This window comes from Mizuhopecten yessoensis, unplaced genomic scaffold (genome assembly GCF_002113885.1).
Source record: "Mizuhopecten yessoensis strain PY_sf001 unplaced genomic scaffold, ASM211388v2 scaffold923, whole genome shotgun sequence".
Lineage (NCBI taxonomy): Eukaryota > Metazoa > Mollusca > Bivalvia > Pectinida > Pectinidae > Mizuhopecten > Mizuhopecten yessoensis.
This window is the reverse complement of record NW_018403789.1, coordinates 122,032-149,988: the sequence shown is the minus strand read 5'-3', so window position 1 is coordinate 149,988 and position 27,957 is coordinate 122,032. Positions and strand designations below refer to the sequence as shown.

General features: G+C 36.7%; 1 protein-coding gene across 1 annotated transcript; it reads left to right on the top strand.

The window, feature by feature from the left end:
- The first annotated feature begins 14,270 nt into the window (after nt 1-14,270).
- Nucleotides 14,271-24,471, top strand: LOC110455351 (carbohydrate sulfotransferase 9-like). The gene is made up of 3 exons (XM_021505436.1): nt 14,271-14,542; nt 20,296-20,429; nt 20,620-24,471. Exons 1-3 carry the CDS (start codon nt 14,461-14,463, stop codon nt 21,754-21,756), a joined length of 1,353 nt encoding a protein of 450 aa, XP_021361111.1. The 5' UTR covers nt 14,271-14,460; the 3' UTR covers nt 21,757-24,471.
- The last annotated feature ends 3,486 nt before the right edge of the window (nt 24,472-27,957 follow it).

The window sequence follows — 27,957 nt, the reverse complement described above, 5'->3', positions numbered from 1 at the left end:
GGGGGGGGGTTGAGTTGCATTGTATTCGTTTATAAATCTGTGATGCAGAATTTGGTGTCTTAGAAACTCACTGATTTGTGTATGTTTCCTTTTTGTACAGTAATCTTATTTCGGTTTTGTTTGTATAGTCAAGAATGTCTTTATATATTATGATTTCAATCAATTGATTATTGTATTTTGTAAATGCTTTTTCTTTAATAAATTGTTCCCGAAAGAATATTCGTGTTCACTAATGTTTTGTAATGGCATTCAACAATTTAAAATCATGCATACAAACTTATTGCATTCATGAACAATATTTATCTTCAATGATTATTTATCTTATTTATTTATTTTTCGAATTTATTACTTTCAGATCAACAAGAGAGGTTATCTCCCTTGATGCACAGGCCTGCCATAGATTACACAGAAATATATTACTTATCATAAAAATCATAATTTATTTCTCAAAATAACTATCATGATACATTCATAATTTGTTCAAAATTAACATTTACAAACAAGATTGTCGATAGGCGTTGGCCGTATTTCTAGTGTTCACGGGATGACTCCTGTTCGTAGCCTTATAGTCGGCTCACATGAAACTCCAGTTAAACTATAAATGAACATTTCTAACATGCACTTGTGAATTCGTAACGTCTTAATGTCAGTAATATGTTTTCGAACACACGTAAATCAAATCACAGTGTTTACACCATATTTAAGTTAAAGATTAAGCACTCAGACTGAACAGGGGTGTTACCCTAGTAACCCTGCAACACCCTTTTCTCTGTGTCCAAAAATAATCTGGACCAAGGTTGTTGAAATTTTCCTCTATTTCATATGGGATTTCCTTCTAATATCAACTATCCCTTGAACTATGGCTTCCCCTTGGCAGTAGTTTGAATATCTATACATGCCTAATTTTATTAAGACTATTCTCAATAATACTGGTATTAACAATATATGGACTAACCAAAAAAAGTGTAGTCAATAGAGATACCTTGAAATGTATTATCAAGAAGAGATTAATCGATCAATTTATCCAGAAATGGTATCATGACATAGATAGTTCTTATCATGGTAAAACCTTTTCAATTTTCAAAAACGAATGGAAATTTGAACCTTATTTGCTGAAGCTCTTCCCAGAAGAACGAAAAAAATAATGTAAATTTAGAATGTCCTTTTTAAGTCTGCCAATAGAAATAGGTCGATAGACAGGCGTCCCAAGACAGGAGCGAATGTGTCCCTTTTGTACAACAGATGAAGGTGACGAATTTGAAATACGACATAAATGCATTGCCAATTATTATCATATCAATCCAACTATTTTAAAAATGAAAATTAGGGTTTCTATTTGTAATTCTTCCTTGCTCAGCAAAATAAGCAAATTCTTATCTAAACTAGAAAAAATGTTAAATATATTATAATCATTTATCATGTATGCCATGTATGTTTTGCTATTCTATTCTATAATATTTACATTTGCATGGCATTGTCACCATATAGCCTGTCGTTGATGGGACTTTGATTACCATGCAGCACGAGACATAATTCTTAGCGTATTAATACAACACTGACCGGAACTACAATATCCAATGTAAATAAACATGACGGCTGCTGAAATATCGCTAGGCATTGTGAGATTTGACATTGTCATTGTAAATTTATGTGTAAAATAAAAAACACTTTTATTACAACGAAAACAAGACCAAGGTCTGCAATATCGTACAAAATGCACATCGGTTGAAATCACCAATGCCGGCAATGGAAACAATTTTAACGCTCATGCAATTTATCAAAAATATCGTCTGTTACACTGCACTGATCAACAGGGGTTCCTGAAATACACATATTTTATAGACCTACTGATATGAGTCAAAGCACACATAACGTTTCAAACATTTGTAATGAACCCCTGTGCTCCGTCGCAAGATCACTCACTTCAAACGCTATCAGTTTCACGCGTCTCGCAGCCACTGTTTCCTCAGTTTCTGACGACATGTCAAATAACGAGGCTGTTATAGAATCTACCGACTGTAGTCAGATTCCCATACAATCAACATATAAATTCACGTCTGGATTCTTCATAAAATGAGCAAAGCGAAAAGTTCGAATTAACTTCCTAAAATAACTCCCTCGTGGAGGGCAAGGTCGGATTTACGGTGTATGTATGCTAATATATGTATGTAGGTATGTGTGCTATTATATGTATGTATATATGCTATTATATGTGTGCTATTATATGTATGATATCATATATATGTATGCTATTATATGTATGCATGTATGCTGTTATATGTATGCATTTTTACTGTTATACGTATGCATGCATGCTGTTACATGNGAAAAAATGTTAAATATATTATAATCATTTATCATGTATGCCATGTATGTTTTGCTATTCTATTCTATAATATTTACATTTGCATGGCATTGTCACCATATAGCCTGTCGTTGATGGGACTTTGATTACCATGCAGCACGAGACATAATTCTTAGCGTATTAATACAACACTGACCGGAACTACAATATCCAATGTAAATAAACATGACGGCTGCTGAAATATCGCTAGGCATTGTGAGATTTGACATTGTCATTGTAAATTTATGTGTAAAATAAAAAACACTTTTATTACAACGAAAACAAGACCAAGGTCTGCAATATCGTACAAAATGCACATCGGTTGAAATCACCAATGCCGGCAATGGAAACAATTTTAACGCTCATGCAATTTATCAAAAATATCGTCTGTTACACTGCACTGATCAACAGGGGTTCCTGAAATACACATATTTTATAGACCTACTGATATGAGTCAAAGCACACATAACGTTTCAAACATTTGTAATGAACCCCTGTGCTCCGTCGCAAGATCACTCACTTCAAACGCTATCAGTTTCACGCGTCTCGCAGCCACTGTTTCCTCAGTTTCTGACGACATGTCAAATAACGAGGCTGTTATAGAATCTACCGACTGTAGTCAGATTCCCATACAATCAACATATAAATTCACGTCTGGATTCTTCATAAAATGAGCAAAGCGAAAAGTTCGAATTAACTTCCTAAAATAACTCCCTCGTGGAGGGCAAGGTCGGATTTACGGTGTATGTATGCTAATATATGTATGTAGGTATGTGTGCTATTATATGTATGTATATATGCTATTATATGTGTGCTATTATATGTATGATATCATATATATGTATGCTATTATATGTATGCATGTATGCTGTTATATGTATGCATTTTTACTGTTATACGTATGCATGCATGCTGTTACATGTATGTATGTATGCTATCATATGTATGTTTGTATGCTATTATATGTATCTATGATGTTATATGTATGTATGATATTATATGTATGTATGATACTATATGTATGCATGCTATGATTTGCTATGCTATGCCTAGTATGTATGCTTTGTATGTATGCATTTGCTTTAAAATGCACCAGTCTATCCAGTTGGTCTGCCATTATAAAATGTATCCGAAGTTGACCTCCTGTTACACACGTTTCAGGCAGTAACAATTTCTGCTCAAATTTAATTTATGGACCACAATAAAAGTTGTTTAATTGAATATTTTAATCGTGTTCTTGAAGATGGGGAAAAAGGCCGACATCTTCCGCAAAATGGCTGCTGCAGACTGGCTTCTGATAAGTCGAAATGTATGCATTGTCCAATATCCCTATGTAGAAGTGTGCAGTGTCACTACGAACACTACTGCGATCTGCGTTGATTTTTGTATTTGACAAAATGTCCTTGTTTGGTCGGGTCCTGATTGGTCGACATTTAGATATTGACCGATTTGGTATATAGATGTATTATGAAGGGTTGTCAACGGTTAGCCGGTTATCCGGCTACTCGGGCGAAAGACCACGAACCGGTTACCAAAATCCTTAACCGAAAAGTCGGACATTTACTTACCACCTTTGGGAGCCCCATGTTTCCCTGGCTTAGACCTACAAACAATCTGCATTTGTATAGCAGCGACCGAAATTGCATAGTTTTGTAATAAAAACAGTGTACAGGGATTACATGTTAGTGTTAATTTTGTACTCTAATCGCCAACACCATTAAAAATCTGAATTTTAAAAGGAAGCCAGAACACAAAGCTGTGATGTATCAACTCTCTGAGGTAGAACGCTCCATTACATGCGAAATGTAAAGATAATCTGACGAGTACACACTTCAATGAGCAAGCATGTCTTTAAATGTTTATCAAGCAAATTTTGTTCTATAGAATATTATTTCCCATATGATTTAGAGTACAGATAACTGTAATTGAATCCGTCTTACTGCATTCCGACATTCGTTGTCCATGAAAAATACTTTTCCTTTGATAACCTTGAAATACACGAGTAAACGATCATGCTATTTAACATATACATGTATGTTTGTGGTGTAAATGCGTTTTAGATAGAACATTTTTTATGTTTATTATTTGACTGCCAAATTGTTCGTTACAAAAGTAAGACCGGTTTGACAACCCTAGTATTATGGCATTGCGATCATGTTCTGATGCATCACTTGCGACTACTGTGGCTGTTTCGGCACCTTATAGTGTAATGGTTCCTGTTACGAGTATATATTGTTATACTTTAAAATAAAAAAAGGAAATGTATGTACCCTTCCAGAGCAATGATTTCACATCTGCTTTAGTACGTTCATGTTGTGTACAAATTTGTGTTCTTTGTTCTTTTCGCCAAAGAAAGGTGTCCTTTGTTAGATATGACTTGCATATTATTTCATATACGGTATATCTCGCGCAAATTGTCATGTGAGGTGGTAGATCCGATGGCAACACACTGTCGTCGTTCACTCAGATAAGACTGTATCCAGAAAAGTGCGGTATCAGTCACTCCATAAGAGTACTCCAGACGTTTATAAAGTATGCCATGGTTGATGACGTCAAATGCAGCTCACAAATCTAGCATAACAAGCACCGCTCTGCACTTGTTATCCAATGCAGAAGCTATGTCATTATGTACACGTAGGACGGCCGTCTCAGTTGTGTTCCACGCGGTAGGCCGATTGCAGGTTGTTTATGACAAAATAAATCAATATTTAATAGCCAAAATGTTGGCCTAAACTACATGAAATGCAGATTCATGCACATTATCAGGTGAATCTACAGAAAAGAACCCCCCCCCCCCCTAAACTTTGACAAGTTACCATTTTAAGGTCCTGACACAAACATCAACATTTTAACCAAAAAACTACATTTTAGCCATTTTGTTTTTACAGAATTTAATAACACTCGCTCCGCTCGGCCATCATGAAATATAAATACTCTACGTCATAAAATATAACCTTGAATATTACAAATTCAGAAAACTATTCTATGCCTCACTCGATCTGTTTGTCAATGGAAATAATGTCCGATAAATTCTTGCTTTCTAAGCTCGGGAGAGCTTGAAATAGTTTAGAATTACATCTTCAGAAAAAAAATGCCCTCACTCCGCTCGGCGGGGAAATTATAAATGTCCAAATCTCAGAAAAGGGAATAAAGGGGAAGTTCTATCTTTATATTTTTTGGTTGCAAAAGAAGTATACATGTAGAACTGACATGACAATGCTTATTTATAAGTTCTAGATAAGGGCAAAAATCTGTCTTTTTCTGAGTTAAAAATTTTGGGCAACACCCAAAAATAATTCCTGCACAATGAAAAGTATCCAGACATTTCTTTTGAAAGTCTATTCAAATCAACACAACTTTATATGCTATTGTTAATGTTGTCAGTTCACTTTCCAAAATAATAAGCTATATTTAGGATTTAACTATGTAAGAACAAATGTTTACAACAAGTCTAAAAACTTTAGTTTACAGTGATTGTTTATATATTTATTTTGGATTTTTACTCGTGACTATGTATTGAACTAATTGTCAAAAATTAAGTAATCATTTGCCCAATCATGTCGTCAACAAGCACATTGACCTATTGTCTGAAACAACTGACGGTTACCTTTTAAAACAGGTCACCTAGCTTCAACAATATTTGTATCGCTTCGAAACACACATACACACCAACGCATTATGAAAACGAATACGTTTTCGCAGTTTTGCCGGATATATAGAGATATGTTGTAACAAGCATGATTGAGGGTAGGCAATCACCGCATTGAGATGGGTGTCATGAGTTACGCAATAGTATTAACGTTTGTCGCAATAAGCATGCATTTATCTGATCTGTTAAATTTCACGCTTGATTTTACTTCTAAACCTTTTTATTCTACACCTTTAAAGACACATTTAACAGTAAAAAGACACACAAATAATTTCATCAACAAGTCGAAAAATAGCAACTGTATTTATATTTATTGATATACGGTATAGTTATTACTATAAATACCGTGTTCGAAAGTCTGATAATGAGCATACGAGCTTTTATCTGATATTTCAAACACCTTGAATAGAAATCAAAAATTCATGATATTTACACATAACAACTGGTATAATGAGTTATATTCTTTCTTAAGTATTATACAAATTTCAAAATTTAATGATATCAAGCACACATTTAATATGTAAGCAAAATTTCCTTAATCAAGGTCTGCAATAGGAAAATTGTCTGCTGTGTGTAAATTGTAAATACCTATAAATGTCTCATAACTACAGTGTGGTCTCATATGGACATCGGATCCGAACAAACAAATGTCTGTTGGATGTGTATCAAACCATAGCGACAGTGTGAAAAACTATCCAGCGCCCATATGAGACCACACTGTCGTTACGAGACATTTATATATATTTAAAATTCACAACGTAAATTGGATCAAAGCATCTTTTTTTTTATATACAGATACTTGATTTTTCACTCCATTGGTATTTCTGCAATGCCCGTATGCATCTTAAGTGCTGTGATACAGATCGTCGATTTGCAAAGACGATTACCTCTTATTGCCTCTTGACAGAGTGACAATGATTCAAATGACTTTCCAACATCCTGTGTGTGAATAAATTACAGAAATGGTTGTATTTGTACTTCATTTTACACTGATTACCTCCCGACTGAGGTAGATACAACGTTAATACGGTGCATGCAGCAATCCATGCAGTATAGCCGAACACAACCTACATAATGTATTTCACTGTCTTCAAACTACTTTGTAGTTACAAATGTGCAAATAAACGTTTGAATTTGAATTTGTAATCACAATAGGGGATCCATACACTCAAACCGAACACACCCTATATATGTAATCACAATGCGGGATACACACAGTCAACCCGACACAGACTATGAAGTCACAATGTGGAGAACACAGACTATGGAATCACAATGTGGGATCAACACATTAAAACCGAACACGGACTCTGTAAACACAATGGGGGGATCCACACAGTCAATCCAAACACAGACTATGTCATCACGATATGGGAACCCCATAATCACAACGGGGGATCCACACAGTCAAGCCGAACACAGACTCTGTAATAAGAATGTCGGATCCACACAGTCAAGCCGAACACTGACTATGTATCCTAATAGGGGATCCACACAGTCAAGCCAAACACAGACTCTGTAATCACGATATGGGATCCACAGTCTCATGCCGAACACTGACTCTGTAATCACAAAGATGGATCCACACAGTCAAGCCGAACACAGAAGATGTGATCACGATATGGAATCAACACAGTCAAGCCAAACACAGACTCTGTAATCACAAAGAGGGAACCACACGGTCAAGCCAAACACAGACTCTGTAATCACAAAGAGGGAACCACACGGTCAAGCCGAACACAGACTCTGTAATCACAAAGAGGGAACCACACGGTCAAGCCGAATACAGACTCTGTAATCACAAAGAGGGAACCACACAGTCAAGCCGAACACAGACTCTGTAATCACAAAGAGGGAACCACACAGTCAAGCCGAACACAGACTCTGTAATCACAAAGAGGGAACCACACAGTCAAGCCGAACACAGACTCTGTAATCACAAAGAGGGAACCACACAGTCAAGCCGAACACAGACTCTGTAATCACAAAGAGGGAACCACACAGTCAAGCCGAACACAGACTCTGTAATCACAAAGAGGGAACCACACAGTCAAGCCGAACACAGACTCTGTAATCACAAAGAGGGAACCACACAGTCAAGCCGAACACAGACTCTGTAATCACAAAGAGGGAACCACACAGTCAAGCCGAACACAGACTCTGTAATCACAAAGAGGGAACCACACAGTCAAGCCGAACACAGACTCTGTAATCACAAAGAGGGAACCACACAGTCAAGCCGAACACAGACTCTGTAATCACAAAGAGGGAACCACACAGTCAAGCCGAACACAGACTCTGTAATCACAAAGAGGGAACCACACAGTCAAGCCGAACACAGACTCTGTAATCACAAAGAGGGAACCACACAGTCAAGCCGAACACAGACTCTGTAATCACAAAGAGGGAACCACACAGTCAAGCCGAACACAGACTCTGTAATCACAAAGAGGGAACCACACAGTCAAGCCGAACACAGACTCTGTAATCACAAAGAGGGAACCACACAGTCAAGCCGAACACAGACTCTGTAATCACAAAGAGGGAACCACACAGTCAAGCCGAACACAGACTCTGTAATCACAAAGAGGGAACCACACAGTCAAGCCGAACACAGACTCTGTAATCACAAAGAGGGAACCACACAGTCAAGCCGAACACAGACTCTGTAATCACAAAGAGGGAACCACACAGTCAAGCCGAACACAGACTCTGTAATCACAAAGAGGGAACCACACAGTCAAGCCGAACACAGACTCTGTAATCACAAAGAGGGAACCACACAGTCAAGCCGAACACAGACTCTGTAATCACAAAGAGGGAACCACACAGTCAAGCCGAACACAGACTCTGTAATCACAAAGAGGGAACCACACAGTCAAGCCGAACACAGACTCTGTAATCACAAAGAGGGAACCACACAGTCAAGCCGAACACAGACTCTGTAATCACAAAGAGGGAACCACACAGTCAAGCCGAACACAGACTCTGTAATCACAAAGAGGGAACCACACAGTCAAGCCGAACACAGACTCTGTAATCACAAAGAGGGAACCACACAGTCAAGCCGAACACAGACTCTGTAATCACAAAGAGGGAACCACACAGTCAAGCCGAACACAGACTCTGTAATCACAAAGAGGGAACCACACAGTCAAGCCGAACACAGACTCTGTAATCACAAAGAGGGAACCACACAGTCAAGCCGAACACAGACTCTGTAATCACAAAGAGGGAACCACACAGTCAAGCCGAACACAGACTCTGTAATCACAAAGAGGGAACCACACAGTCAAGCCGAACACAGACTCTGTAATCACAAAGAGGGAACCACACAGTCAAGCCGAACACAGACTCTGTAATCACAATGAGGGAACCACACAGTCAAGCCGAACACAGACTCTGTAATCACAAAGAGGGAACCACACAGTCAAGCCGAACACAGACTCTGTAATCACAAAGAGGGAACCACACAGTCAAGCCGAACACAGACTCTGTAATCACAAAGAGGGAACCACACAGTCAAGCCGAACACAGACTCTGTAATCACAAAGAGGGAACCACACAGTCAAGCCGAACACAGACTCTGTAATCACAAAGAGGGAACCACACAGTCAAGCCGAACACAGACTCTGTAATCACAAAGAGGGAACCACACAGTCAAGCCGAACACAGACTCTGTAATCACAAAGAGGGAACCACACAGTCAAGCCGAACACAGACTCTGTAATCACAAAGAGGGAACCACACAGTCAAGCCGAACACAGACTCTGTAATCACAAAGAGGGAACCACACAGTCAAGCCGAACACAGACTCTGTAATCACAATGTGGGATCCACACAGTCAAGCCGAACACAGACTCTGTAATCACAAAGAGGGAACCACACAGTCAAGCCGAACACAGACTCTGTAATCACAAAGAGGGAACCACACAGTCAAGCCGAACACAGACTCTGTAATCACAAAGAGGGAACCACACAGTCAAGCCGAACACAGACTCTGTAATCACAAAGAGGGAACCACACAGTCAAGCCGAACACAGACTCTGTAATCACAAAGAGGGAACCACACAGTCAAGCCGAACACAGACTCTGTAATCACAATGTCGGATCCACACAGTCAAGCTGAAAACAGACTATGTAATCACAAAGAGGGAACCACACAGTCAAGCCGAACACAGACTCTGTAATCACAAAGAGGGAACCACACAGTCAAGCCGAACACAGACTTTGTAATCACTATGGGAGACCATACAGCCAAGCCTAACACTGACCATGCTATCACAATGTGGGGTATCAATAGCAAGATGTCATTCGTGAAGAATAAAGAGGAAATTGGATTGAAAAGGAAAAAAGTAACTGAAGACCAGCAATTTTGTTTTGTTTGATGTGAAATCAAACACTTTTAAACTGATGGAAACATTTAACTTACATTGTAATACTGTGGATAAAGAAGAATCATACCATGTAACTGAAAAGCTGCATTTGAAAAGACATTCGTCAATGTTATTAAACTAAGGTAATATCCGATAAATTGAGATATGAAAATGTTTGACGACGCAGACCTAAATTGCGATACGGTCCTTTGCTTGTATATTGGATTTGATATGAAAATGCGGTGGGAGTAGCTGCTGTAGAATTTTTAAATCAATGACAGTTTAAAATATAAAATATATGCTCAGTGAGTATTAATTTTAGCATTATTTGCTGAGGGTGGAGCTGAGCGGAAGAACAAGGATTCTTAAGTGGCAGGTCCCCCTCGGCATTACCACACACATATAGGTGGGATATACTTCGCTGTATCTTTCGCTGTAATTTACATCGTTGTAAACCTTTTTAGCTTTTGAAGATGTCTTGATTGTATTTCATTTACTTATTTATAATGTTCATCCGGTTGCGCATAAAATGATAAAAGTCCATTATTTACACATTGATGAGTTGTGGCGGTGTATAGGTAATGTTGCTCACACATTATAAATTGACTAAACAGTTCTCTCTCTATATTTACACACGTATATTTACACACGTACTGTATAAAGTTCGCACTTGTTGATTTGGTCTCAAATGATCAGTAAAAGTTCACATAATTAAAAAACACACATGTGGTGTCCATGGTACTTATTGTAAAAAGAGGCCCGGAATTTGGACCTGTTGGTAATGTTATGGTTGTTCAGTAATGTTTTAAAGCTGTTAAGGTTCATTGCTGTAGCAATCACTTCTGGTAGACTGTTCCATATTGTTATCGTTCTATTGCAGAAGATATTATTGTTTAGTTCCAGGCGAAACGGTTTCTTGAACAGCTTTTTTGGATGCCTTCTGGTCCCCATATTTGATGCCGGTTTAAACATATGTTCATGGTCTACATGGTCGATATTATTTAGGATCTAATAAATTTTGATGAGGTCGGCCCTTCCTATCTATATTCGAGTGTAGGCAGTCCCAGTTTTCGCAGCCTTTCATCATAAGGTAGATTTGATATATTTTTGATCCGTTTTTTAGCCCTTCTTTGCACGTTTTCGATGGAGATTTTGTCTTTGATAAAGATTGGGGACCAAAAAGGTGTTCCATACTCTAAATGTGGTCTGACTTGTGATTTGTACAATAGAGTAAACATAACTGAGTCCATATATGTGAAAGTACGGAAGATAGTAACCAGGATTCTGTTAGCTTTTGTAATTGTTATGTTGACATGGTCTGAAAATCTCAGTTTATTGTCTATGGTGACGCCAAGATATCCTTCTCGTTTTCTACTTTCATCATTTCTGTTGTACTATCTGGAAAATGTAGATTATAGTTGTGGTTACCTCCCCTGAATTTTCAAATTTCCATGTGTTTACACTTGTAGATGTTTAATTTCATTAACCAGTCGTCTCTCCACTTGCATATGTTGTCTTTGTTGTCCTGAAGAAGTTTACGGTCTACGCTGTTGGAGATTTTTGAATATGATTTTGTGTCGTCTGCAACAAGATTGATGGTACAATTTATGACTTCAGGCATGTCATTGACATATAGTAAAAATATAATCGGTCCTAAAACGCTGGTGACTGGCTTACTTTTTGAGAAATTTCCATTTATTACCACTTCTTGATTCATGTCAATTAGGAAATCCTGTATCCATGCTAGTACTTTCCCTTGTATTCCATAGTACTGGAGTTTGTATAGCAGTAGACGATGGGAGACTTTGTCAAAGGCCTTAGCAAAGTCCAAATATATCACGTCGATATGTTTACCTTGGTCTAGGGTTTGTGTCCAGTCTTCAAGGACTTCTAGGAGTTGTGTAGTACATGATCGTCCAGGTCTAAAGCCATGCTGATGCTTTGAGAAGAGGTCGTTCCTATTCATATGGTCTAATATTTCATTTCTTATAATCCGTTGGAGAATTTTGCACGGAACTGAAGTAAGCTAATGACGTAATCTCTCTTCCGAGTATAACACCAAACGTCATAATGATATAAAGACCAACTATGATAGCCTGCGGTATGTCAAGTGCAGGAGGTACTATTCAGGAAATTCACATATTTCCAGCGGGATCAATAATAATAATAAATGCACCTATAAAGGATCCCTGTCACATTGCCCTGTATGCACTGTAGTTTTCTACATTTTGATATAACTAGTAGCAAAGTGGAGCAAGGACACTTCTGTTGACCAGATAGCTCAATCAGATTGAGCGATTGTATAACAATCTTAAATCAAGGATTGGAATCCCGCTCTAGCCCCGCTGTACGTCCTGAACACTGTTGTTGATTTATTTTTTGTTTATTTCATATCTATTATTTGTTGTTGTTGAAAACAGTGCTACTTGTTTTAAAAACGAATCAATAAGCTTAACAATAGAGGTCTTAACTTAGATACTTATTGATTTATTAAATTAACAGCTACTCCTTAGGTTACAACTATTGATTGAACATATTGAAGTTTTTAAGGGATATGTTTAAGTCTATAATCGTGATACCCGGTATTGTGTATGATGTGGTTTGCATTGAGTTCATGAACCAAGAATTTACGAGCTGTGTGATTTGTGTCCGGACAGGAGATCGATGACTTTTGTCATGCTTTCGATTGGGTAAGTTCATTTACATCTATTGCTTGTCGTTTAACCAATTATCAGTGATAATCCGTTTTTACAATGTCCATATTGTATGACCCCGCTAAAGTAACTATAACATAGTTATATCATAGGTACTGGTAGCTTTTTTTTTTTTAGATATAGAAATCAGCATGTAAACTAAGTGAAATACAATACTTGTCATGTGATCAAAGGATAAGAATGTTAAAATATTGGTAAATGTTCCGTTTGGGTCCCCGCCCTAGCCCCTGGGGATGGGGCAGGAATTCAAATTTTACAATGTAATACCCTAATCTACCAAAGATGATTCTGACCAAGTTTGAATAATTTTCTGCTGACAATGGATAGAATATACCCAAAAGTGGTATTTCCCTATATAAACTATTGTAAACTTTACCCCCTCCCAAAGGGATAACGGATAGCTCGGGGGTCCTGCAACTTACAATTTAAATAAAGCCCCTGATGATCTTTCCATCCATGCAGAGAAAATGACTGTAGTACCTCTGAGTCTGGAGAAGAAGATTTTTGAAATATTGGTTAATTTTCCCTTTGGGGCCCCACCCTGGCCCCTAGGGTTTGGGTAAGAATCCCAATTTTACAATTTGAAACCAATTTCACCAAGTAAGAATAATTTCCTACAGAAAATGTCAAAATATACCCAAAAGTGTTGTTTCCCTATATAAACTATAGTAAACTTTACCCCCTCCCAAAGGGATAACGGATAGCTCGGGGGTCCTGCAACTTACAATTTAAATAAAGCCCCTGATGATCTTTCCATCCATGCAGAGAAATTGACTGTAGTACCTCTGAGTCTGGAGGAGAAGACTTTTGAAATATTGATTAATTTGGTCCCCACCCTGGCCTCATGGGTTGGGGTAGGAACTCCATTTACCAAGGATGATTCTGACCAGGTTTGAAAAGAATCCATCTACTGGTTCTCGAGAAGAAGGTGAAAATGTAAAAAAAAAAAATACGCACGACGGACGACGCACGACGACGCACGGAAAGTGATCGGAATAGGTCACTTGAGCAAAGCTCAGGTGCCCTAAAAATATATCAAACTCAGCAAAATTTACTTAAATCAGTAGTAAAACACGATAAAGTCAATATGGGTACTCTACAAGTAGTGTGTTTGTAGGCAAGACTCGGTTCTGATATTAATTTTGCAGTTGTATTATTTNAAAGTAATACCAATAGCTGGCGGCTAACGCCTTAGCTAAAAACCTGGACTGGCATATGATACCATCTAAAAGCTGAATACATGATTTAAGCTCCACCAAAATATCGTACAACCGTGACCGTTTGCATGATTAACCAAGCGTTTAAGTTCAGACATAGAAACAGTGCCGCACGCCATTTAAACAAAAGCATACCTGTAGCTGAGGATTCATAGACGTCATGAGAGGTTTTCGTATCACACTCAGGACAACACTTGGTATATCATTCTTGGTTCTTATTTGGCTGGTGGTCTTGCACGTAGGTAAGTAACAACATACTTGTGTTTTATAATTGTACTGTGCATATATCTGGGATAGTTTTGACATGCAATTCCGACGTTTTCTGCTATTTTCTGGTATGATTGCTTATAAAAATGTAATTAATTTTACATTTATGTAAATACTTAAGTATCTGTACCCAACATTTACCATAACAAACTTATTCTTCCGTCGCTTTATTTGAATCTGAACAAACAATGATTGCCTTTGAATGCAGCGAATAGAAGATACCGTTATGATTGATCAATACCAAAAGAGATATTTTTACACTGTGAAAATATCACTTTTGATATTTGTCACAGTGTGAAAGATATCAGTTTTATCAAGTTGATAGAATCCGATTTTTCACTGGCAAAAATGTTATAAATATATATGTTACCTGATGAGGATATACACTTTGCATATCTTCACTCGATATATAATGATATTATCTATCTTTAACAAATATCAACTTTAATTTAAAACCTTATAATTTCAAATGAAAACAATTAAAGAATGATAAATCACTATCGTTCAGTTGTACATAGTGTAATAACAGTAAAATCAGTTGTAAACACATTATCAGTGTGATGTGCAGGTGTGTGATTAGCTTATGACCTACATTTCAAAGTCAAAGAATGCAAAAGTGTCATTTTGTATGGTTATTTTTAAAATTATAATTCACCCCTTATCTGTACACCGATATCGGCTAACAAAGCCCTACCAGCATGTTTAAAGACAAAAGATTTCTTCTAGGTCTATAGGACCCGGTTAACACTATATTCGAGGTTTGTCGAGAGTAAGAGGAATGTATATACCAGTATTCAGGTCCACGTTCATAGACAAAGACCTAGATAGTGTCTCGCAAGTCTTTTTTACTGAAACATATTTACCTAAGGATTCGAGGATTATGGCGTTTTTCCGAACCAAACGCGTACTCATGTTTGCCGTATTCACATTAAGTCTGGTGTCGCTGGGTTTCCTCTACATCGGTGAGTTACTATAAGTATAATAATGTGTTTAAGTAACGCGTTTTGCTATTTAACGGTTAATTGTCAGCAAAAATCAACATATTTGAATTACCCTGAGAGTATTTTAGTGACAAATTAATGGTATCAGAAATGGGCTTGGTAGCTTGGAAATAACAGAATATCTCCATTTGACAGAGCGTCCTCCATAGGGTCACTTTCAAAAAAGGCGCACTAGTTTTAGTGCAAACTTCAAGCGATGTTTTATTGTATACCGGTGAATTCCCATATGCTTTCAGCTAACGATTAGACAGATTATTTATTAATTTTTGCCACTGCACCGACACAAATGTCGACATTGACCTTAATGAAACAGTTGTTTTTTTTACAAAAGGGTGATTTGTCAACTTTTTTCCCCAACAAGGTCGGTTTGTCACGTAACTGAATGTCATAACACATTGAAAGTCAGACGAAGGCAATTTTTTTAGGGATTTTACACCAGTATGTAACAGTATTTGAAATAGCACCTGTCCCCTTTCGCTGTATTGTAATTAGTTTTGGGAACGTTTTAGTCGTTGTTTTTCATTCTGTAAATGTTCAGTACTACTGACATGACCTGATAGACAATACAGCTATATGGTGTAGTAAGTTGTTTACTGTTGATCTTCAGTACTACCCGTGTTTCCTAATAGACAACACAGCTCTATGGTACAGTAAGTTGTTTACTGTTGATCTTCAGTACTAATGATGTGTCCTAATAGACAATACAGCTATATGGTCAGTAAGTTGTTTACTGTTGATATTCAGTACTACCCATGTGTCCTAAGAGACAATTCAGCTTTATGGTACAGTAAGTTGTTTACTGTTGATCTTCAGTACTACCCATGTGTCCTAATAGACAATACAGCTATATGGTACAGTAAGTTGTTTACTGTTGATCCTCAGTACTACCCATGTGTCCTAATAGACAATTCAGCTAGATGGTACAGTAAGTTGTTTACTGTTGATCCTCAGTACTACCCATGTGTCCTAATAGACAACACAGCTATATGGTACAGTAAGCTGTTTACTATTGATCTTCAGTACTAATGATGTGTCCTAATAGACAATACAGCTCTATGGTACAGTAAGTTGTTTACTGTTGATCTTCAGTATAACCCATGTGTCCTAATAGACAATACAGCTATATGGTACAGTTAGTTGTTTACTGTTGATCTTCAGTACTACCCATGTGTCCTAATAGACAACACAGCTATATGGTACAGTAAGTTGTTTACTGTTGATCTTCAGTACTAATGATGTGTCCTAATATACAATACAGCTCTAGCTCTATGGTCAGTAAGTTGTTTACTGTTGATCTAAAGTACTAATGATGTGTCCTAATAGACAACAGCTATATGGTACAGTAAGTTGTCTCCTCTGTCAACAATTTGGCTAAATCATTTACGTGAATATGAGTCTTGCTAGGCTATGGATTCCTCAGAATGAATAAACCCTAAGCCCCTTTTCATGTACCGAAGATATATGTTTTCCTTATTTACTTTCTTAGCGCCACCACTCTGCTTTCTAGCAGAGTATACCCTTCTTAAATTAACGATTGAAGTTGGCGTGGTCTAGCGATGCTTCGGGCCTAATTTAATTAATATCACTTTGAGTACACTGGAGGAGTAGTCTTTTAAATCTTTAACTCTAACATCCGTTTTGTCTCTGCTCTGTAACCTAATTGGACCAAAGACTTCTTTATTATATTAATAATTCAAACAAATATAGCTTTATTTCAACATGAATTGAGATAGTTGTCTTTTAAAGATTTATAACTATTTTCCACATTGGGTCCCTACCCTCCCCAAATAATGAGGAGAACACTCTTGATATACATAAAGTTCAGCTCCCCTTGCAGTGATGTCACATTTTATCTAAAATATTATCACAAGTAAAGGAAGAGATGTAGGTATAAATAGACGAACGGTCGATGGACGCCGTGCCATGACATAAGATCAAATTGGCATTTTGAGTAGCTATAGGTGACCTCTAAATCCAAATACAGTTATACTAAAGCATTAAAACGCGATATATAGATATAGGTGATAGCCTTCATGTTACATTTGAAAAGAGTATGTCAGTTATATGTTATATCACATGCTATCCTTGTATACCTTTGCATTGAAAAAAAATACGATTATCAGGCGACCATCGAGATAACAACCTTTTAGTCAATGATGACCGTAGAATATTAAAGAAATAATAATGAAATTAAACTAAATTAACAAAGAAGTATTTTAGATATCGACCAAATGTCAATATCACTTATAAAAGACGGCTTGAACACACATTGACGTGAAAGGGCTTATACAGGAAAATATACTTACGGGTGTATGTGATGAAAATTAAAAACAAAAACAATGAAAATAGTCAAATTCTAAACCAGAATCGATCGAGTTTGTATCGATATCCAATCGAACGTCATTCTCTGTCGCTTTATGCTTGTTAAAATGTAAATAATATATAATTTACATTAACTTCTCTCATATTCATAAACTCAATGATAAAAAGTTCTTTACGGATCAAAGCATAAATATGTCACTAAAATTCATCGCAGGTCAACCATCTGAAAGTCGTAAACAACCAAATAAAGAAGAACATATTTTGTCACCTCGATGTATGATTGAACTACAGTATCGTCACATAATGTCAAAACAGTTACGTGATAGTTTTAGTGCTTTTTAATGTTATACGCATGATAATTCCATAAATACGGAAGAGTTTTAACTTTCCACATATCTTTAAAGTCTTGTGTATATAGCCTTTTACACCCCACGCATATATTTTGAACAATGATCAATGGAGTAATACCTTTACATGGCGAGGAAAATATGCAAATATTAACAGACCACTTCTTCAGTACGAGGAAAGGATTTGCACCAAAATGGATTTCGAAGATAAGTTACACGATTGGACTGGATTTTGTATAAACAGTATGTGGCACCCTTGAGGCAAAGGCCTTGGTCCCAATGTGAATGAACGTATGTTCAATCTTTAATGGGTCTTAAATCAAATGGTCTAAAGCTTTCACTTTGCCAATAGACATTTATTATGCGGAAGCAAAAACTGATGTACCATGAGGTTAAAAATACAGGTTCCAAAAGTTTTCCAGAAATATCTTGCATTTGAAGGTCGCAAAGTCACATATGTATGTGAACTTGTCCAAGTACATTATCGACGAGTTCATTGAAAATATGAAGTGATAGATTTATGTGTAATTTAACTTACACGATCCTTAATATATGTCGACAAAACTAGTTCCTAGAAAATACATTGCGACCTGTTCAGTTACGAACTTAATTTTTTTAGCTACTATCTGATATTTTCATTAATTATGCCGATATAGATAGAAACGACAACAAAGGATGCAAACATATTGTAGTAGTTATGGCAAATGTTAAAGCATATTGACTTTATCATTACTATTATAACAGAATAAGACGAAATGAAAATAGCAAATAACGATATTAAACTGATCAGAAAGCTCTGAGCATGCATGCATTACCATTGAAATACTGAGCGAGGACGTATATGTAGGTCGCCTTTTGTTGTTGCTTTTGAAGAGATCTTTACATGATGACAATGAAGACCCTGAATTGAAACTAGAATATGAAAATATTTGCTGATAATTAGTTGCGAGCAGGTCTATTATGTGTATCGTGAAGATGACTTAATTCCCCTTTTTTCAACTTAAAAACAATTCTTTGGAATGTTTTTAATTGAAAATGTGATGATGTGAAATCCAAAACGAAAATAATAAAAAATCTTTTTTATTCGGAATTCCTCGGAACAGTTTAAAATGTGTTGCGTTTGCCGCATATCCCACCGACGTGGTTCATTTTGTCTTTTGCTGAACGTAGCACAATGGGTTTTGTTGTTAACTGCACAAACATATGTAGTAAACATGTTTAAACAAGATTTCTTGATGTTTGTATAGAAAATTTCTATAATTTATTTTAAAAATCAATATCTAAAGCAAATAGAAGCAATGCCGTGCTGGTATACATAATGCGAGTCACCTGCAATGCCATAGTCAATTTAAAGTGGTCGGGATTCGGTGCGCGTTGTGTATATGTCAACATTGGTAGCCTTAATGCATTTTCTCAAGGTGTGTGATTAGACATGCTTAAAAATGTCATCTGTCATCAGTTGTGTAGTTAATTAAACATATCAGGTGAGTTTGTGTAGGTAGCAATGATGAAAGCAGTGAATAGAAAGTGCCGTTGGTCAACACAAAATATGATATCTTCACACTGTACAGATATCGCTTTTGATATATGTCACAGTGTTAAAGATATTAAGTTCATAAATTATCTGCCATAAATGAAATGGAATAGCATTTATTGCATTTTTACCTCTTATATATTATAATGTATACCTTCACATGTTTACAACTGGTGTATTGGAATGTATCAATTTGCTGTGAAGATACCTTTCCATGTGATAATATATGGTCCAATATTCAGAAAATTGTTTTCCATTTACTGCATACAAACGCGCATTTGTTTCTGTTTAAGTTGCAGATGAAGCGACTGTACCATACTTTACGCCATTGCTGTTGTGCGTCTTTGGAGCATGCACTAGATTCACAGTGTAAATATATATAACTAGTAACAATCCTGCAAGCAAATCATACCAAGTAATAGCAGAAACCGGTAGATATGCTTTTTGTTGCCAATTCAAAATGGCGCGCAGTCTTGTTGTCAAGCGAGACGTCAATTCAAAAATAACTTACTATATTTATACAGGTAACTTTCTAAGTCGACCAGACCGCTTGAGACGAATGCCGCACTGGTCAAACTTTGGTCGAACAGGAGAACGTATGGTCGTAGATGAACCTCTCTTAAATACTGCAACGGAACCACCTTTGATCCTGGGAAGGGTAGGCATATTAGCATTATTAGTAAAGGTTGAATTTTAGAGATATATATATTTGAATAAACAGCAGTATGTTAAGGATGTGATTGAAAGTCTGAAATAGATGTGCGTAAGGATTTAAAGGTTGTGTTATTGATAATGCTAAGTCATAATATTTAATGAAAATGTTTCAATAGCTGGACTCTATTTTATAGAATTTTCATCACATGCAGTACGGATTGAGTGAAGAACACGAGAAGAGGAGGAATACTATTGAACGTGTATGTGACAAAAGTACACACGGCTATTACGGAAGGTCAGACGGATCTAAATTGGCAAAAAAGCTGGTAATCGATCATCGTCACCGTATCGTCTATTGTGCTGTTCAAAAAACTGGCTCAACATTTTTGAGAAGCCTTTTGGGTATCGTAAAAACAAGTGAGAAGAGTGATTTGGACTCTCGATGGATACACAACAAAAGGAAAAACATGACCGACTTAACGAATTTTCATTATATTCTAACAAAATCATGTAAGATGATGTTCACACGTGACCCATATCAGAGGCTGTTTTCGGGATATGTGGATAAACTCTTTACCGTAAATACAATGTACTGGAAAACGACTGGAACTTACATAAAAAATAAACTTCTGAATCGTGACCAAGAACCGCAAACACACTGTGGACACGGTATAACATTTCCGCAATTCATAAACTACATTATCGAATCGGAGAAAACGGGCGTGCATACGGATCCACACTTCACGCCAATTTACGAACACTGTAGGCCGTGTCAGATATCTTATGACTTTATAGGGAAGATGGAAACATTTACGAATGATTCGTTAACTTTGTTGAATGCTTGGAACAAACTTTATGGCATCAATGTTACATACGATGATTTTGAAGCAGAAACGGCATTAAGCAGAGCCATTGGACACACAGGGCGTCTATACAACATGCGAAACGGATTAGAGAAATGCATTTCATTTTATTCCGGTATGCAACGAATATGGAAAGACCTTCAAATTCGAGGTATTTTAACGAAACGTGCAAAACTTCCGTTTACAGAGTCAGAGGCGAACAATGTGAACAGAACGCAGCTGGTGGATATTTTGACTAAAGCAATTCAGAAAAGTAGCATGGATCGAACAGCGCTTCGTCAACAGCAGACAGAGGCTATGATACAGGCCTACAGACAGGTTCCTGTGAAAGACCTGCTTAGGCTCAGGGAAGTGGTGAGGCCCGACTGTGAATTATTCGGGTACGAAGTGGCTCCTAATTACATTTTTAACCGCAGAGATTCGTCACACAAGTTGAGTTCCTTTAAATATTTCAAAATTGACGAATGATTGTATTGGTTGTCCGTGCATCGTCCTGTCTTTTATCTTGTATTATTTGGTCGTGGGATAAGTTGTCTAGCTCTTTACTTGGAATGAAGTACAGTGTTTGTTTTGAATGTATTTGATCTGAAGCATTCCTGGCCAGGGGTTCAAAACAAACGAAGAACATTGCCATCCCTTGAGACGTGCCACAAATGTGATAAGCCAATGAAGGAAATTCAACGATTTATAAGTGATCATTGTCGCTTTAACGGTACAAGTGTAACGCCCTATCCGTACTGACGTGACGTGAACATACAAAAGGAATAAAGTTCACATATTTATTATTTCCACGGCCTAATAACTATAATCCAAATCGTGTATAAATTCAAGGTATTTCACTCCATCATTCACACTATCGTCCGGACGCATCACACTACAAATGTACACATACAGTCCCCGATCCAGTTACGAACTATCTAATCATATGTAAATCCTAAAGCCACGCACGGAACAAAGCTATAAACAAACAGTAAACTCCCAAACTGACACTGTAAAACAACTGTAAAGCTCCATATATACGGCACCTAGTGTTTATAGGCACTATAATTAGCCATCATCCCGACCTTTAACCTTTGCTGGTGCCACGCGCGTGGACAGTATCGATTGCTTGACCATCATATCTACTTTGACTACTGTACTGTACACACGGTCCCCTTGACCTGCACCAACCATATCCTGTATATACACACACATCGTATACATGTACCGTTATAAACACCTTACCACAATTAGTCCACATTATAACTTTCAGCACTATCAATCCTCTTATTCACTACACTACCTTTTAACCTCATTTAAACAGAAGTATCTTACTACTATTTGACAACTATATTATCATAATATATAAAAATATATATTCATCTCCTCATTCCCCATATGTGATAAATGTGTTCCAGACATACGCATTGAATATCTTACAGTACTTTTCTCTTCGGGTTTTTTTTTTTTTTTTTTTTAATATATACACTTTACATATATATAACCTATACTTAACATATTATATCTTCTCATCTCATACATTACCCAACATGTACATATAAGTATGATACTATTACTGTTAACATCAGTAGAATATCCTAACATTCTGTATCACGCAATCAACGTTAACGTCATCACACTATCACGTTTCAACTCTAAGATTTCTTCATCCTCCATTCACTCTAGATTCGAGATAGCCGATGACATACAAATAAGTGTGTACACATTGTAAGGAACAATACAATTCTCCATATCCTCTAGTATATACTATACTCATGGTTTTAACGATAAAATCCACCCATACACCCTAGTAAATTATATTAACATATATGCATACAAACGTACGTTACCTTGTTTTACGGAAATTCCACCAAAATGTTATGATATAATCCAAATTAATAATGTTAAATGTCACAGTTAATGTATTATTATCCAGTCACTTTTTTGGTATCACAGTTCAGTTCAGCATCACAGCTCAGCATCACAGTTTAATTTAGATCACAGTTCGTTAAAACAGTGTAAATCTAATCCAATCACGTTTATTTAAGCGTTCACCTAGAAAATTAGCGGTTAAAGTTAATCCATTAGATAATCCAATTCGAAAGTTTCACACCATTTCACTTGTTTTTTTAATAAAAGTATCCAGTCACACTGCGCTTATTTGGAATATTTGTTTTTATCAAAGGTATACAGTTTTGATACTATAGTTCCATCTTTCAGCTGCTGTTATATTAATCCACTGTTCATCCCCCAGGGCTGGCGTCCATAAAGGACAATAAGTCGCTGAATGTGTTTATAGTTCAAATATATAATACTTTCTCTTTTAAGCAAAGCGTTCAATTTAATTAAGGACACATGTTTTGTTTTTAATAATGTTTTCGAATGTTGGTTCCCCTGTTCATTCATTGCTTCTTGACATATGTCCTCCGAGTTAATGTCCTCCTCGCTCACTCCTTCGGAGTAAATCACCTCCGGCATTCTCTTCTCCTCCGTCGGCGTATTTCGTCACCGTCTTTGTCAGACATATTGTCACGATCTTCTTAGAGATATCAACCGCCTCCCCGGAAAGGATTCGTGGATGGGTGGGTGGGGGTGGGGAGCGGGTACATAATTGCCCAAGTTGACGCTGGTCCGGCGGTGGGTATCTTGGGAACTTCGTATTCACTCTCCTCTCCATCATATAAATCGCTTAACAATTCCATCAACTCAACATCAACATCTTGGTGGAAATCTTCCGGGAGGCCTGGCAAGTCAAGTTCTTCCTTTAGCACGAAGCTCCTTATTTCGAGTGGGCGTAGTGGTTATTTTTTTCTGTAAAGTCCGTTAATCCTTTAAAATTTTCGATAGCGCAGGGGAGTTATTACGGCTCGTCCAGTGCGCGTTGTCCGAGTGGCGTCAGACAGCTCAGCTGTCTCTCACTGGGACTGGGGTTGAGCAAGACCGGGGCTGGTGAGGACCGTCAAGATAGGATAACTCGTCCGGACTTGGAGCATGATATAACATTTTATAGTGTATACGGTCCTCATCTGGGACATTCTTATCAGGAAATAGCGTGGATATGTTTCATTTATACATTTATAAACTAAAGGAAGATAATGTTCCTGAGCAGGGATATCCTGATCAGGAAATATAGTACTAATTATATCCGTATTGATGATTCAAATACATGAAGATGGCAGTGTTTACAGTCAAAGAGAGGAATAAAGATGGTTTAGAAATACAAATTAAACTATATTTATAATATTTTATCTTTGTTTTCCACGATATAGTGTATATACGTCCTGTGAACGGACGTCATGATCAGACAGGATATGTTATAGTGAATCTATCCGTAGTTATTTATAAAATGTATAAAGGCAGCAAAGTTTGCAGTCAAGAGAGGTGATTTTTAAATAGAAAAAAACAACATCAAATCAATCGTCAATCTTTTTAATTATATGTTGATATTGGAACGTAATCGGTAACAGGTAACAGGGACACCCATATCAATATATCAAGTACTCATTATATCCGTATTAATGGATCAAATACATATTACAATTATTAGAGTCAAGGGATGAGTAAATATGATTGGGAAATAGAAATTGAACTATGTCTAAAATATTTCATCTTCGAGTTGCATACTAATATAAGATCTTAAGCAGGAATTTAAATGGAAATAAAAAAGCTAGCAATGCGAACGGTCAAGAGAAGCATCATAATGATTTTTTTTTAAAGAGTCGTTTTAATTAAGAAATAGAACCCCGACTTACAAGAATTGTTATAAGCCGTATAGTCTATAACTATATATAAATGTAGCTGGTAGCGTATACGGTCCTGACCGGGGCCATCCTGATCAGGAAAACACGTGCTCATTATATTCGAATTAATTCATCAAATACCACAGTTGGCAATGCGCATAGGTAAGAGATGGCTGAATGTAATTTAGAAACAGAAATTAAACTATGTCTAAAGTATGTTATCGTCCATATATATATATTAGAACGTCTACGGTCCTGAGCGGGGGCATCCTGATCAGGAACTTGGAAATTATTTACGTAGATATTAATCAAGTACAAAAAGCTAGCAATGCGAACGGTCAAGAGAAGCATCATAATGATTTTTAAATGGAAAATACATTACATCATTGATGGAATACTCTATATATACATCTCAAAACGTACACAGTCCTGGGCAGGGGCCATCATGATCCGGAAATAAAATCATATTTGTTTGCATACATAATTACATTTATAAACAAAATATAGATCGCAGTGAATATTGTCATTAGAGGAGTCGTTTTAATTTCGAAATAGAACCCCGACTTACAAGAATGGTTATTTATAAGCAGTATAATCTATAACTATAGCTAGTAGCGTATACGGACCTGACCGGGGCCATCCTGATCAGGAAATCAAATGGAAATAATTATTGTGGTTATTCATCGACTACACAAAGTAGGCAATGCGAATGGCCAAGATTAGCGTCACAAATAATGATTTTTAAATAGGAAAGTAGTTTACTTCAACAATGAAATACTTAAAACATACTTCTTATAACGAAAACGGTCCTCGGCGGGGACATCATGATCAGGCGAACAAGAGACAATGTTATTTACGAAATAAAAACCAACAAAGATGATAATTTAATAACAAGAAATCAAAAGAAGCTTTCTCAAGTACAATGTACATCCTACAAAAAGAAGAAATAAAAATAACGCAAACTTATGACGTCATATACCATAACTAACTTTTAAATGTATCCTTTCAATTCGTTCATGAAATATAAAAAAATGTTCTTACGTATTTTTTAAATATTCTAATTCCCCAACATATCTTTAAAATATATACCAAACTTTTTGGGTCATAACACATTTATTTTAAAAGATTGGTTAATGGAGAATACTAGATCGAGCTAAATTGTCGACTTTAAACTGCTATGACTTTTAACTTATACAACCATGCCGATATTTAGAACCGGTATTTTCTCGAATATGAGAAAAATACGTACCCATGAATTCCCAAAATTCAACAAGAAAATAAAAATAAATGGCAGATTGCGAAATACTTGCCCAGTTAAATCCTACGGCTTTGAATTCGATAGGTCTACATCCCTAATTTGAAATCCTTTGTTTCATATATTCGCGGAAAACTACATAAAGGAATGTCTTGTTAACATTCAGTCAGTGGCTTCGAAAAAGGCTACGTCATAGGGCGTGGAGAAATTTTCAGGTTTGTTATAACAGTTTCTTAACTAAAATACTTTTGAGTTTTATTATTTAAAGAATATAGCATGACCCTCAAGTTCGACAGTAAACTGTAGCAGGTGAAACAAATTCGGACCGAGACTCGAACCCGGAGCTACCATAAAAATATGGTTACTCTTCCTTGAGATACCTGACTTTTAAATGCTCTAAGTACGTAAACGCAATTAAAGATTATTTTCATATCATTAAAGTAGACCTAGTTCTAACCTTTCAAAAATTGAGAACAGTTTACGGCTTAAATTAAGTAAAAACGACAAGCAGCCGGAATCACGGAAGGCTAATCTAGACTGTACAATAAATGTTCTTTGCAGAGTATCACAACAGCAAGAAAGCGTCACCTGTGCGATATCGGGAGAACAATTGTCGGAGATATAAAGTGCAATGCAGCAAATAATATCATTCTTTGGGTTTAGGTTCCGGAATTCAGGAAATGAAACTTAAACAGACTCAAATTCCCTCATCATTCTCCTCGTTGATGCAACCCGACAATTGGTTGGTCATTGCCTGTTGGGCGGAGCTTGTCTATGTCAATCGAGTCACGCACTATTGGTCCGAGTTCAATTGTTTGTTTTACGTCCGTTTCACTACTTAGTAGCTCCGTTATCCAGCAGCCGACTCCATGCTAAAACGAGTGCTACCGCTATTATAGTTGTATACAGTTTAAATATATTTATGTGTCAAAACATGATAAAATTTTACAAATTTTACAAAAAGAAAACTCGGTACTTGACTCTCATATAGACATCGCATACACCTGTGAAATAACGAAATAACGCCAAAGTGCCAAAGCGAAATAATGAAATAACGCCAAAAGGAGGGAGAAAAGACGCCATTTTATCTCTTCGCTTTGGCGTTATTTTCACCTCGGTTTGGCGTTATTTCGTTATTTCGCTTTGGCACTTTGGCGTTATTTCGTTATTTCGTTATTTTGCTTGGCGTTATTTCGCGGGCGACAAAGCGAAAAGACGAAATTTCAGCCACCATACACAGGCCGGATGTAGAACTCAATGTGATTGAGTCGCTAGTGATCAAATGCTTTGTCAATAACAGGAAATGGACATTTGCAGGGCTTATAAACCCGTCCATGTCCGAAGACCTATCCACAGAAAGTATGACTACAAGTCTTGACAAAATGTCTACCATTTTTAAAAATATTTCAGTGATTGATGATCTCAATCTTGACTGCTTGCACCAGCCTAAAGGTAATGCATTATTTGATCTGTGTGATATTTTAACCTAACAAACTAGGTCAAGTCAGTCACTTGTTTTATAAACATTGTGCATCATCCCGTGTTGATGTCATTTTAACAAACAAACCTATATTTGTATTTACTTGTGGGGTCAGTGTTGGCACAATCTTATTGGTATTGTCATTAAAGGCCATGCAGCTCCACCTAATTAATTTTGGGAGCTATAAAATCTTTGATAAAGAATCTTTTAATTAG